This window comes from Bos javanicus, chromosome 15, assembly GCF_032452875.1.
Source record: "Bos javanicus breed banteng chromosome 15, ARS-OSU_banteng_1.0, whole genome shotgun sequence".
NCBI classification, from domain to species: Eukaryota; Metazoa; Chordata; class Mammalia; order Artiodactyla; family Bovidae; genus Bos; species Bos javanicus.
The window spans coordinates 39,375,651-39,388,776 of NC_083882.1; the positions used below are offsets into that span (position 1 = coordinate 39,375,651).

Genomic DNA, 13,126 nt, shown 5'->3' on the forward strand with positions numbered 1-13,126 from the left:
TAAGACATTTTCACTTTTTTTTTTTTTATTATCTTTTGGAACCAGCAAGGTTTAAAAGCTGGATCCCATTGAGATTATATTTTGAATATTTTGAGAAAATTTCAGACAAATGATTACAGAATGCTCATGCAGTAAACACATAAATAACAAAAGTCAGCTTTTTTTATCTGAGAAGAGAAATAGAAGGCCCTTAAAAATTAGTATTTATTCTATAAGATTCTCTAGCAATATAGAGATATGAATTTGTCTTTTCTGCCATCACTCTACTTAATGCATTTTTACTAAGCCCATGTAGTGTGTTTGGCACACGTATGTGTACTCCTGTAAGAGACGACAGGATTCTTTGCCTAATGGTAATTTTGATCATAGCCCAACAGAACTAAAATCTAGTACTTTTTTGAAAATTCATGTAAAAACTGGTGGTGGTGGTTTAGCCACTAATTTTCCAAGATTTTATCTGGAAAATCCTATGGTCAGAGGAGCCCGGTGGGCTACAGTCCATGGGTTGCAAGAGTTGGACATGACTTAGCAACTAAACCACCAGCACCACTCTTACATGAATTTTCAAAAAGTATTAGATTTTAGTTCTGTTGGGCTGTGATCACTATTACTATATGTCTTAAGGTGTCTTCAGGTATGATAATAGCTTATTTTCAAATTGAATTGAATGTCCATGTACTTCATCTTACTTAAATGCAAACTTTTTAGACTGCTTTTTACCTTGTGATTTAAATGAACTTTTACAGATGCTACCCTCAGATCCTTCTTTTATTTTAAAGTGTCCTTACTAAAAACAAAATATCTTCCTTGGCCTAGAGTAATGAGTAAATGTTCTGGAGCCAGAATGCTTGAGTTCAAAGCCTATGATTTAATAGCTGTATGACCTTGGACAAGGCACTTTACTTCTTTCTGTCTTTGTTTTCTCATCTAAAATGAGAGTATTAATACATACTTTATAGGGTCACTGTGAGTGTAGAATGAGTTAATCCATGAAGAACACTTTAAATAGGGCCTAGCACATAGTACTTTCTGTGTCTGTGATGGTGACACCAAAGATTACGGTATTCAGATCAGTGATCAGATGAGCTGTTGGAGATGAAGATGAGGGACTCCTGAGACATACAGGGAAGAATTACCAGAAATGAGGTCTTTGCAGGAAGGGGAGGGGAGGAAATTTGGGGTTTAAAAAGAGGGCATATTAGCTTCACCAGTATATGTCCTCTTCTGTCATTTTGCAAACAGTGAATTTTAGCTGCTTGGTTTCAAAGTTGGAGAGACTGTAACTGGAGGGGGAATTACTTTAGCAGGCCCCTAGCAGGTATTTGAACTGATAACAAGTGGGCTGGAACTGTGTTTAAAAAAGCCTGATACACTGTGCTAAGGAGTATGGACCTTCCCCATTAAGCATGAGGAAACCATTGGTAGTTCTAAAGCAAAGATGTAATATTATTATTATACTTGTGTTAAGAAAAAAAAAAAGTGGTGATTCAGTGTGGAGAAGAGATTGGAATACAATGAGATGGGAATTTAAGGACGTTCTAATAGTCCTGGAGCAATCAGGGACAAGGGAATAGAGAAAGGGAAACCTTTCTGACCTCTAGAGCTGCCCTTCAGATGGTAATTGGAAATATGAAACAAAGAAGACATTCTATAGGTCTTTAGAAGATGTTTAGTCCTGCTTGCCCCTGTGCCTCCCTCACCTCAACCACACACCCACACCCACACCCACACCCCCCCCCACACCCCCCCACACACACACACACTCCACACATGGCTAAATATACTAGCTGCCAGTGATGCCTGCATAACAAACTCCTATGCAGGAATCCTTAATTGAACCCTGACTGTGTGAGGCCTATGTGGATTTTTTTTCTGATTTTAACAGTGGCCCATAGGCCAAATCCAACCCACTACCTATTTTTTATAAATCAAGTTTTCTTGTAACATAGACATACTTATTAATTTATGCATTGTCTGTGGCTGATTTCATTTTATTATGGCATAGTTGAATAGGTGTGATAAAGACCATATGGCCCACACACCTGTCTGGCCCTTTACAGAACGTGTTTGCCAGTACTTGGTCTAAACTAGCAATTCATGCTAGTAGGAAGGAGAAGGAACTTGTGATAGCATCTAAGGAAAGTATATCTTTAGACAAACTGCCGTACTGGTAAATGACTGAAATGTTCCCAAGACTGGGATGGTTGTTACCAGTTGTTACTCTTCACTGACTATGATCTAAGAGAAGGAAGATGTATAATTACTGGGGAAAGCTGTGTCTACTGAAAAAAAAGTGTTGCACAACTTGGAAGTTCAGAATTATGTTTTATTTAGTGGCCTTACTGTCAATTGTAGCCTTGGATATAGCCTCTCAGATAGCCCTGAGAAACTTCCAAGGAGGTAAGGGAGGAGCTGGGATATGTAGGAGTTTTTACTGGGAGAAGAGAAAAAAATGATCAAAAGATTACTGCTAATCACAAAAAGCAGACACCTCAAGTATTGGATTTAGTGCCTCTCTACCTTTGGGGCAATGCAGGAGTCTGGGCTTGTTGAAATTATTCCTTTGATACACATCTTAACTATCTATGGCTATTTTTCCACCTGAATTCCCCTCAGGGGCACCCTTGGGTCGGGGGTGGGCTGCAGGGGCAGATGACTTGATGGCCACAACATTTCTATTTACTGAAATGGTAGGCAACTTTTTTTTTGGTCCATGCTACTTTGGAATTGCCAGTCTGAATGAACTTGATTGTTCAGAGTAGTAACATTTAAATGATATAGAGGTTAAAATATTGGCTTTGTTAACCTAGACACAGAAATACCTGGAATCAGTGAAGCTGGAGATCGCTACAGCTCCTTTCCACTTGAACAGTAAAAAGGAAAGAAAAAACCCAAAATGATGTAAAGATGAGATTTAGGTTTAAAGAAAATAGAAGGCCTATATGGCAGTAAATTGCAGGCCCTGAGGCCAAATAATTGTGTGGGGAAGGGATCAGGGATATCAAGGGTGCACAACCAGAGCCCATGATACACTGGATTACTTCCCATTGTATTAGGGACCCAGCCCCACCATGCTCTCTGAAAGTTTTTCTGGTGGTTAGTGGGAGGTTTTGTGAATTATATTAGTAGGATTTCAATTTCTTGCTGTTGAACTAATGACCAAAGAGAATATTGGTTTCCTTCTTTATTTTAATCTATGTTTTGTTCAAGAACTATAGTAACCCTCTTTAGGTTAAATAGAATGAGGAATGTGGGGACCTGTGTGTGTGTGTGTGTGTGTGTGTGTGCGCGCGTGCGTGCACACGTGCACATAGGTGTGTGTATGCACATCCTGTTTTTAAAAACTTCTCTCCTTCAGGTTATCCTACCTACAAAGAAAAAGTAAAGAAAAGGCCTGGGGGCCGCCCCGAAGTGATTTACAACTATGTCCAAAGACCCTTTATTCGAATGTCTTGGGAGAAGGAAGAAGGAAAGAGCCGGCATGTAGACTTTCAGTGTGTGAAGAGTAAATCTATCACCAACCTTGCCGCCGCTGCCGCAGACATTCCCCAGGACCAGCTGGTAGTCATGCATCCGACTCCGCAAGTGGATGAGCTGGATATTCTACCCATCCATCCCCCTTCTGGCAACAATGACCTCGATCCTGACGCACAGAATCCGATGCTGTGACGGTGATGTTTCTTGAAACCATAGCATGCTACTCTTCACAGTGACGCTGTACTCTCCTCATCCTGCACTGCAAGGCCACTCTCTTCATTGTGAGATGCACAGAACGATGTTTAGGATATTGCAGTGTAGGCTTTTTTTAAAGACCAAAGGTAGCTGAATGGTTTTTTAAATGAGTACAACTCTAGCATCTTGAGGTTCCAGTTATATAAATGTATTTGTTTACCAGTAGGTTTGTGAAATTGGTTCTTTGTATGGGGGACAGTCCTTTTTCACACATCTAGATCTTCCCAGAAGTGGTGGAAATTGGCAGCTGGGGTACTTTGTCTAGATTGATATTCATCACACCCCAGATAAAATGTAGAACATTATATATAGTTGCACTTTATAAATGGTGGTTAAGTGGAACTGTTCAAGCCATTTTTATAGTTGTGATGCACAATATAAATAAGTGCTTCTATCAAAGTATTCCTTCAGTAAAATGTATATAGTTTGCTGCCCATGATGAGCAAAAATGAGTATCACTGGGCTTATTTGAATGATGAGGATGAGATTCAACCATATCTTATCAGTTATCTCAGTGCCGTTTTCATCCTTTTCAAGTGTCACATGCAGGGAGTGTGAACATCAGAGGTGGGTTATTATCCGGTCTGCCTTACCCTTAATCTGTTCACAGATATTTATTTACTAATGATTTTTTTGAAAGTTATGGGATAGGAAAATGAAGTGTTTGCTCTTCATTTACTAAATGATTGTAAACTCGTTTTTCATCAAAATAAAATTCCATTGTTTTAATGTTTCTGATCTTTATAACCATCTTGACCAGATTTTCAGTCTTGTATTTTGCAGATTTCCTGTTTTATTGGTGTCAGTATAATTAGAAACCAGGAAGTAGCTCAAGGAACTCCCGTTTGATATATGTGTGATGAGGCACTTATATTCTCCACTATAAAATACACTATAAATCCAAATCATTAGAGCTGAAAAGGGAATATTTTGTAGTACAACCTGATACGAAGATAAAATACTTTTACTAGGTTCTATAGTAACCTTAAGTTTCAGAGCCAAATTCTGATACTAGTTCAGTGCTTTCTTCACTATAGTATGCTGTTCTGCCAAGCAAATTGTTCATGCATATGTTTTTGTTTTGTTTAATATTTTGTGACTCAGTTCAAGAAGAAATCAGAAGTATTTAGATGCTTTCAGTCTGGGGTCACTTAATGTCTGAAGCCATACAACTGGTAGTAGAGAGGAGTTGTATTAGAGAAGCCAGTTTGTTCTGTCTAATCTTGAGTTTGTAATTTCAGAGGACTTGAAGTTTGTGTTTAAGCAGTAATATCTTTGTTCTCACAGAAACTAAAATTACAGTACAGCTAAACAAGTGACACAGGAAAATTATGTATGTCCTAGAATTTTTATAAAGACTAGAAAGGCACTGTAAATGTTTTTGGTGTGGATCATCCATAAACACCCACCATGGAAAATCAATGATCTAGCCCTATAGCATTTTTTCCTTAATTATTTGAAATTTGAACAATATTTATAGAACAAGGGAAACATTTATTAAAAATATTTAACTAATACATTATACTTTAACCCATATTTATAGTAAAGGATTCTTACAAGGAAGAATAAACGGTTTTATGATACAATTAGTATAAGAAATATCCACATGGGGAACTTCTTTGTAGTGTAAAAACACCATACATCTGAAATGACCATTTGCATATAAAAGCTACCAATGATGCTTCTGTGCACAATGATTAAAAAATTCAACACAAACAGAATCCAAAATATACAATTAATGCAAGCTATCCACAGCTAGCCCAATAATCAATGATGAGGAAACACTGGAGCAGGCTTTAGTTCCACTTTTTCTGAAGTTACACATTGTTAAGATTGACTTGTATCAATGGCTCTGAGATGGCTTTTATGAAGACAGTACATAAAAGCTGTTCTCTCCTTATCCAGTAAGCTTCACAGACTGTATAACTCCATCAGTAATGCACTTTGATACTGTAGCTGTCGCCAAAGCAACATATAGTGTTTACAGCGGCCATGGCAAGTCGCTAAAGTCAACAGGGCCACCAAGCCCAGCATCTGCTTCCAAGAGGCTCATTATGACAGCCATTGCTGCTTCATCATTACTGGGACTACTTGAGCCTTGATCGTTGTCTATCATGTCTATGCCTATGTGAGGGTTTTCACCTGTGGGAGGAGATAAAGACTGGTGAGTGATTCTTTTAGTAAGTGGTTAACTTTAGTAAGCAGTTCCTAAGTACACTTTTAATAAGAAAGTTAAACTTAACAGTAGGGCAAGAAGGCTGCTTTGCCTTTTTTTTTTTTTTTTTAAATATTTGTGTTTTTCAGCTGGAAGACCCAACTTTTTAAGAAGGAACTACTTAAATTCAATAAAGATTAAAAGTATGAGTTGACCTCATTTTACTATTCTGATATAACCAGTTATAAGGAGGGAATTATAGAAGGAAACCATGCAGGAGACCCCAGTTCGATTCCTGGGTCAGGAAGATCCACTGCAGAAGGGATAGGCTGCCCACTCCAGTATTCCTGGGCTTCCCTTGTGACTGTGCAGGTAAAGAATCCACCTGCAATGCAGGAGACCTGAGTTCGATCCCTGGGTTGGGAAGATCCCCTGGAGAAGGGAAAGGCTACCCACTCCAGTATTCTGGCCTAGAGAATTCCATGGACTGTATAGTCCATGGGGCAGCAAAGAGTTGGACACAACTGAGCAACTTTCACTTTCAGAGATTAGAGGAAAAAGATCTAGAAAGAGAAGTAGAGAAAAAGATGGGTAGTGTGGGAGAAGCAAACTCTTCATTGCTTAGTGACTTTCAATACCCTCTGAAATGCTTTTTGATCACCCTTTTAAGTTCTGTCTGAACCTCCATGAGCTCTCCCTCTGAAGAGATTATGTTCCACACATTGGGAGAAAGCCTGTGTCCAGGCTGCCAGAAACCCCTCTTGAATTCCAGACATCCCCACCAGCACCCAACCATTAAACTTAACTTTGAAGTAAAGACTTAAATAAATTTTAAACCTTTACTTTGTTCTTAACAAGTTTACCTAGAACTGATTTGTACATTCAGTTGTTAAAACTGACATCATGCCAGATGTTTTTTGCAAGCTCACTGCAATAGAAATAATAATGCTACTTACCAAGAATAGAAGAGCTATCAGAATATGGATAACCTGGGTTCTCCTGAGCCTGCCCTGGTAGTAGGCCACTGGAAGGAATGTCTGGAGTCCCTCCATTTAAAATCTACAAACAAAAGTGAAGTTTTCATGTCATCAACAGTTTCAATCGGTATTTTATGCAGTGTCACCAAGAAAAATGAATTGGGTTGAAAAGAGGAAGGTGAGGAGAAAAAGTTTCAGGTGGCTTCGGTTTCTTATTGGATGATTTCATACCAGACACTGTTAGGAATGGTCACAGTAAGGAGAAAACCTCTCCCCCAAACTAGTATTCTCTTTACTCGAGTCAGCCCACACAAGCAATTTAAAGGCTGAATAAAATCCCTAGAGCACTCATTACCTTGGATCATGCTGTTGACATGTTTCTCTAAGGCCAAGGACTAAATCTCAATGAACTCAGGTGGGCAGGGCCCCTCCCCTGTTAGGGAGTAAGATTCCTTACAGCAATAGATGCTGCTGAAGAATCAGTAAGAAAGGGTTGTTATACTGGGAAGAGACACAGCTTGAGGAGTCACAAATGAACACCACCACACTAGAAGTAGATCATCATTAGTTGCCCCACAGGGGCCAACGTTAGTAACCAGTGGTTTAAGCTCTGAGAGAGGCTACTGAGAAATACTGAATACTATTACCACTCCTCAGTAGAAGAACTGTCTTCCCTCAGCTGTCTACCCTCTTCACCCTCCCATGACCGAATCTCACAGAAAAGCACCTCAGAGGTATCTGGATGTGGGTGAGGAAACTGGTAGCAGCTAGATTTCAGGAGAAGCAGTGATTTCAAGCCTTGCCAGTAGATGGCATTACAACTTTATCTCCACAGTTCAACTTTCTGAAAAAGTGCTGAAGAACTTTACACTCTAAAAATGATTAAGGACTCCAAAGAACTTTTGTTTATATAGGCTATATTTATCAGTATTACTATATCTGAAGTTAAAACCACTAAAAGTATAATAAACTTATTACACATGAACATGAATAGCATTTTAATGAAAAAACAATTTTCCAAAATAAAAGTTGCAAGTATCATTTCATATATATATATATATATATATATATATATATACACACATATTTTGCAAGTTGAATGTCTAGCTTAACAGAATTTAATTGGATTCTCACTTGCTTCTCCATTCAGTCTGTTTAGATATGCTGTCTGAAGTACATATCTGAAGAAAATCTGACCTCTCATAAACAGGCAGTTGGAAAAGGGAGGTACTTTAATGGCCTTTTCAAATAACCATGGTATTCTTTGATATTACATCAGAACTCAGCAGGTGGAGGTTTCTTAAAAGATAAGGCACAATGTGGAATCTGAAACCATATCAATGAAATTTTGGTACTCTGTAAAAATCCATTGGTGTATATTGGTATTTAGGATGGATCTTTTTTACCTTCACATGATTCTGAAATATCTTATATTGGTCATTTGGAAAATACTGGTTTACTGAGTTATGCAGATCTTCCAAATGTTGACACACCTCATTGTATAAGGTTAAAACATCACCACAGTTAATATTACCTGTGATCAGAAATATCTTAAGTTTTGGCAAGCAGTCAAGCTCAATGCAGTAGATACAAGTTTTCCCCCAAATTCTAACTTTTGCTTGAAAGCTAAAATGTTATCACTTGTCAGTTGTTTTTCCTTGAAGTTGCAGGTTCACTCATTTTCAAGAAAATGTATGCTAAATACCCAAGTCTGAAAAACCATAGTTTGCAATAGTAAAAATGGTGTCCTATGAAAAAAGTGATTGGTTCAGTTTAAAACTTAAACCGTCGCACAAGTGCTTTTTCTTGAGACAACCATCATACTTAGTGTGCAGCGTAAGTGCTTTAAGCACGTCTCATTCTGTAACTATTAAAAACATTTACTCAAGGATTTTATAAAATTATTTTACTGCTTTATTAAGGACATTCTTAAATGAAACTGGCTTTTAAATTTATTGGTTTTTTATTGCGGGTATATGGTGGTGAAATACAGTGACTGTCTGTACAGTTTGGTGCCACAGGCCTGATTTTTTGCAAAAGCACCAGCAGTTTTATCCAACATTGCTTTTGTACTGTCAGTTCACATAACAGCACAATCAGAAAAACTTTTAGCATTGTTATGAAAATACTTTTGACCACACAGACCCCTGAAAAGATTCCCCCCTCCCTTAACCCCCACCAGAAGACCACAGATGATGTTTAGGGAACTTTGGCCTTATCTGACCCTGCCTTGGTGCCTCTAGATGTCCAGAATCTCCTGGAATCTGAGGCTTGCTAACCTTACCCCTTTTAACTTGACCCTAATTAAGCCAACTGGCAGGCCAAATGTCTCATTTTTGGACCTGCCCAGTTTGAAAGTGACTGGGAAATGTTGGAAGCCCGGGGCCACCTTTAGTCTCGTGGCTTTGGTACATAGTTAACGCTGTCTTTTTAAACTCTGTCTTGTTTAGATGCCCTTCGCTGCTGCTGACTCAGAATACATTCAGAATTTCTTCTCAGATCCATTTTTATAAGTCCAAAGACAAAGAAACATTTTCCGTAAATGCCTCAAAAATACTTGCGCTCTGGGTTGTACAGTATACTTTCAGATCTCTGGCAGTTGTTGGTATGAAAAGAATCAGAAGTCAAGAGACCTGAATTTAGTTTGGGGCCATACTTACTAAATTCTGGGCTAGTCATATACCATTTGGTAGCCTGGATTTTTCCACCTATGAGGTTGTGAGGATAAAATAAGATATTGTATATGAAAGTTCTCTGAGTAATATTTAAGCACTGAAGTGATGACCTTCCAAAATAGAATAGTGGGATTCTTGGTAATACCAGAAAGTCAAGTGCCTAAAAGTTGAGTTGAGACCCAGAGAAAAGGATACTTCACTAAGATGGTAGATCCAGTATGAAAGAAGGACCTAGCAGTGTAACAAAACATGGCTAAGAGCTCACCTGTGAGCAGTGGCGGGGGCTGTGCCCAGGCCAGACTTCATCTGTGGATGCAATACTCAAGTCATTACCAACCAGGCACTTCCACGTATATTCTCTCATAACAGGACATCATGTGCAAAGATGCTGGCTGCCCTAGCCTATTATTAGCCTCATTATAGAGAAATCAGGGGCTTAAAAAATTATACAAGGGCACACACCAGTGCATGGCAAAGGTAGGCTTCAAACCCAGGTCTCTCTTCCAAATGTGCTCTTCCCCATTAATGGCTTTCAAATCTTCTTCCAAATAAAAATTTTTATGGAAGACTCACACATCATAAAACAGAAATAAAGCTACCCTGGTAGAAGCAGGAGTCCTGACCTTATCTTTCTCATCAGCTGGCCCCCTTACAAGCCCCACCCTACCTGGCCGCACCACAGCTCCTGGTAACCTGAGCCTCTGAGAAGCCAAGTTTTGAAAACCCATGCCCTGCTTTTGATAAAATTTGTGCCTTAGGAGTCCAATCTGGGTAAATTCTTTCTCTGTGTCTATGTTTTGGGAGATAGGGGAAGGAAGACTTTATGTCTCAAGATGCTGGCCTCTGGGTTATCCTAACCTATGTTAACATCAGACACTATAAATAGATTTATGATTTACAAGTAACATTGGCCTAGGCTCACAAACTCTCAGCTCCAAAAATGAAAACAGATTGTTGGTTTCTGAGACTATTTATAATGTAGTCTTCTGGTCAGTTCTTCCTTAGGGCTGGCAACAGATGAACTACTTGTACTTAACGCTGTCCCATCAGATAAAACCAGGCAGATCCCTAAGTATCCTGCAGCTGCACAGGCATGACTTGCCCTCCAAAGCACCACTGGCAGCACTGCTTCCAGGGCCTGCACTAGACACTTTCTCCCTTGAAGACTCCTGGCAGAGAACTAGGCAGGTTTACATACCCGAGAATCCTTCCTTCATGGGAGCTCTTGAATTCCTCCTTCCATGCAATGGACTAGCAGCTCTCCAATCCTTACAACGATCTCTTTCTGCTTGCCTCTGCTCACATGGGATAAACCCTCTAAGGATGTCAGCAAGCCTCCCTGATCTACTGGTGGGTTTTGTGCCTCACCTAATAGATGCATTTACTTCAAGGAGGAAAAAAGGGTCCTACTTGTTTCAGCAACCACAATTACGTACTCCCACTTCCAGTATTTCACAGCTTGGGCAAGAGCTGTCTACATGAAGAAGGGCCTTAGTCTAAGAGTCGTCAGCCCTACCTTCTTGCCTCCTGGAGAAGAGGCATCAGGGGGAGGTGTACTTGTGATGTTCAATGGGCTGGAGCCACAGCTGGAAGGCGATGACCCTCTTATCCTGTCAGAGAAAAGAGGAGTTAGTTACATTGCCTTTCCTTTTTTTTTTCAGTGCAGTGTGTGTGTGTTGATGAGGGATGGAGGTGAGAAGATCTAGAATAGGGATTGGCAAGCCTTCAGTAAAGGATAGGAGAGTAATTATTTTAGGCTCTGTAGGCTATATGGCCTCTGTCACAACTACTGAACTCTGCCACTATAGCTGGAAAAAAAAAAAAAGCCAAGACCATATGCAAATGAATGGGTGTAGCCATGTTCCAATAAAACTTTATTTACAAGTGATAAGCTGGATTTATCCCATCAGCACCTGATCTAGAAAATCCTGGAGGCAAGCTTCTCACTGACAAAGCCCTTGGATTAAGGTCTGGATTTCAGGTTTGTGGATTTCAAGTAGGTGGCCAATTTCCTCACAGCCAGATCTCAGAGTGGATTGGCAGAACTTTAGAAGTCCAACCTCTATCTCTGATAGATGAACTAGACTCCACAGCAAATGATTTATCCTCTAACCCACAAACACTGCTTAGCTAGTGAATACTCAGGAGATGGAGGGTGCTGGGGCAGCTCAGCCAGGCCTAGAAACTAGTCTTACAGTCCCAGTCATCATCGTCTAAGGAAACAGGTGATGAAAAACGGGTTCAAGCCCTTCTCAGCTAGCTTATTTCTCAGCATAGTAGGTTTACAGAGGGAAAGCCTTAGAACTATAAATCCACATAAACTCTTGTCAAGCTGAAGAACCTCAGGAAGGGAGAGCAGGACCTGGCACCACAGCTAGAGTCTAAGGGAGACCTGAATGGCAGCTGTGTGACCACCAGGCTCTTGGCACCTGCATGGATGGATGAATGCAGCTGCTGGTGACCCTGGGACCCCTCCACTGCCCAGGAGACTTTTGGCTCTTGGTTGTACTGCCTAGTTCTGTAATTTCTGAGTAAACAAGATCTCTCCCCCCGCTCCCCCCCCCGACCATAAGCTCCTCAAAGGCAGGATACAACTACATACCAGGTATTCTTCACTCACACAGATGACTACTAATTGCGTATTGAAAAAATTATTGAATGTCTCCTACTTTTCCCTACCTACATCTGTGGAACCACTATTGCCCCAGTTTCCCTATCTTGGAATTGCCTTTTCATCATTACTTATTTCATCTTCAATATCTAGTCCTTAAATTACTGACTTCTCTTTTGGACACAATTATCACTCTAGAGTGGGCCTCATTTTGAGTCATTAAGCATGCTCACCTTCATCTCTTCCTATTCCAATCCAACTTTGAGGCTTATTTACACACATTGCTCATCACTCTACAATGCTCAGGGTCTTCACATTTTCTTCCAGTTTCAACTTCTCAGCATCATTTCTTAGAATTCTTAGCAATCTCCCATCACAACTCTGTGGTTCTTTCCTACAAAGAAGCTGCCCAGGCATGTGGCCTGCCTTTTTTTTTTTCATCCTGAATATGCCACTCACATGCCCACTCGAGTGCATGGCTGTCTTTTCTAGAAGGAACGCACACCTTCATCACAAAACTCAGCTAAAGCCAAGTTCAAACCCTTCCTCGTTTGCTTCTGCCCAAGGAATCTTCGTTTTTGCTTTTATCATGAAGAAAATAGGCTTCGCAAAGATTCAATAGTTTTATACTATTCTTGGATGGTTTCAAGCAAAGCACTGGGTGTGCACACAGTGGCTGATCAGCACCACATTATCACTGCACCCCACCCCACCCACCTCTCCTTCCTGAAACAGACTGAAGCAGCCACATCCGTCCTTCCTGAAGGGCTGGAACAGAACTGTGCTACCCACTGGGATAAGAGCCCCTCTGTGGCCAATTAGGAAACAAGGCCAGCTTCCAGTTCTCCTCAGAGAATCAATCCAGTGGCAGCAGGGATCCTCTGATTATGTCCCATTAAGTTTGCATTCCCAAGGACCTGGTTTCCACCCTCTCCATTCTCTAAATTCAAATGGACTTATAATTACTGCTTCCCAC

At 40.2% G+C, this 13,126-nt stretch overlaps 2 protein-coding genes across 15 annotated transcripts in view; one reads left to right on the forward strand and one right to left on the reverse strand.

The window, feature by feature from the left end:
- BTBD10 (BTB domain containing 10) overlaps positions 1-4,465 on the forward strand; it is a 75,364-nt gene extending 70,899 nt beyond the window's left edge. For all 6 annotated transcript variants that reach the window (XM_061440749.1, XM_061440752.1, XM_061440751.1 and 3 more), the window contains one exon: positions 3,359-4,465. In XM_061440749.1, the coding sequence (XP_061296733.1) occupies positions 3,359-3,669 (311 nt within the window). In that variant the 3' untranslated portion in view covers positions 3,670-4,465. The remainder of the gene's footprint in view (positions 1-3,358) is intronic.
- A 740-nt stretch (positions 4,466-5,205) lies between these two features.
- BMAL1 (basic helix-loop-helix ARNT like 1) overlaps positions 5,206-13,126 on the reverse strand; it is a 107,987-nt gene continuing 100,066 nt past the window's right edge. For all 9 annotated transcript variants that reach the window (XM_061440745.1, XM_061440738.1, XM_061440741.1 and 6 more), the window contains 3 exons: positions 11,056-11,149; positions 6,844-6,946; positions 5,206-5,874 (listed from right to left, as the gene is read on the reverse strand). In XM_061440745.1, the coding sequence (XP_061296729.1) occupies positions 5,714-5,874; positions 6,844-6,946; positions 11,056-11,149 (358 nt within the window). In that variant the 3' untranslated portion in view covers positions 5,206-5,713. The remainder of the gene's footprint in view (positions 5,875-6,843; positions 6,947-11,055; positions 11,150-13,126) is intronic.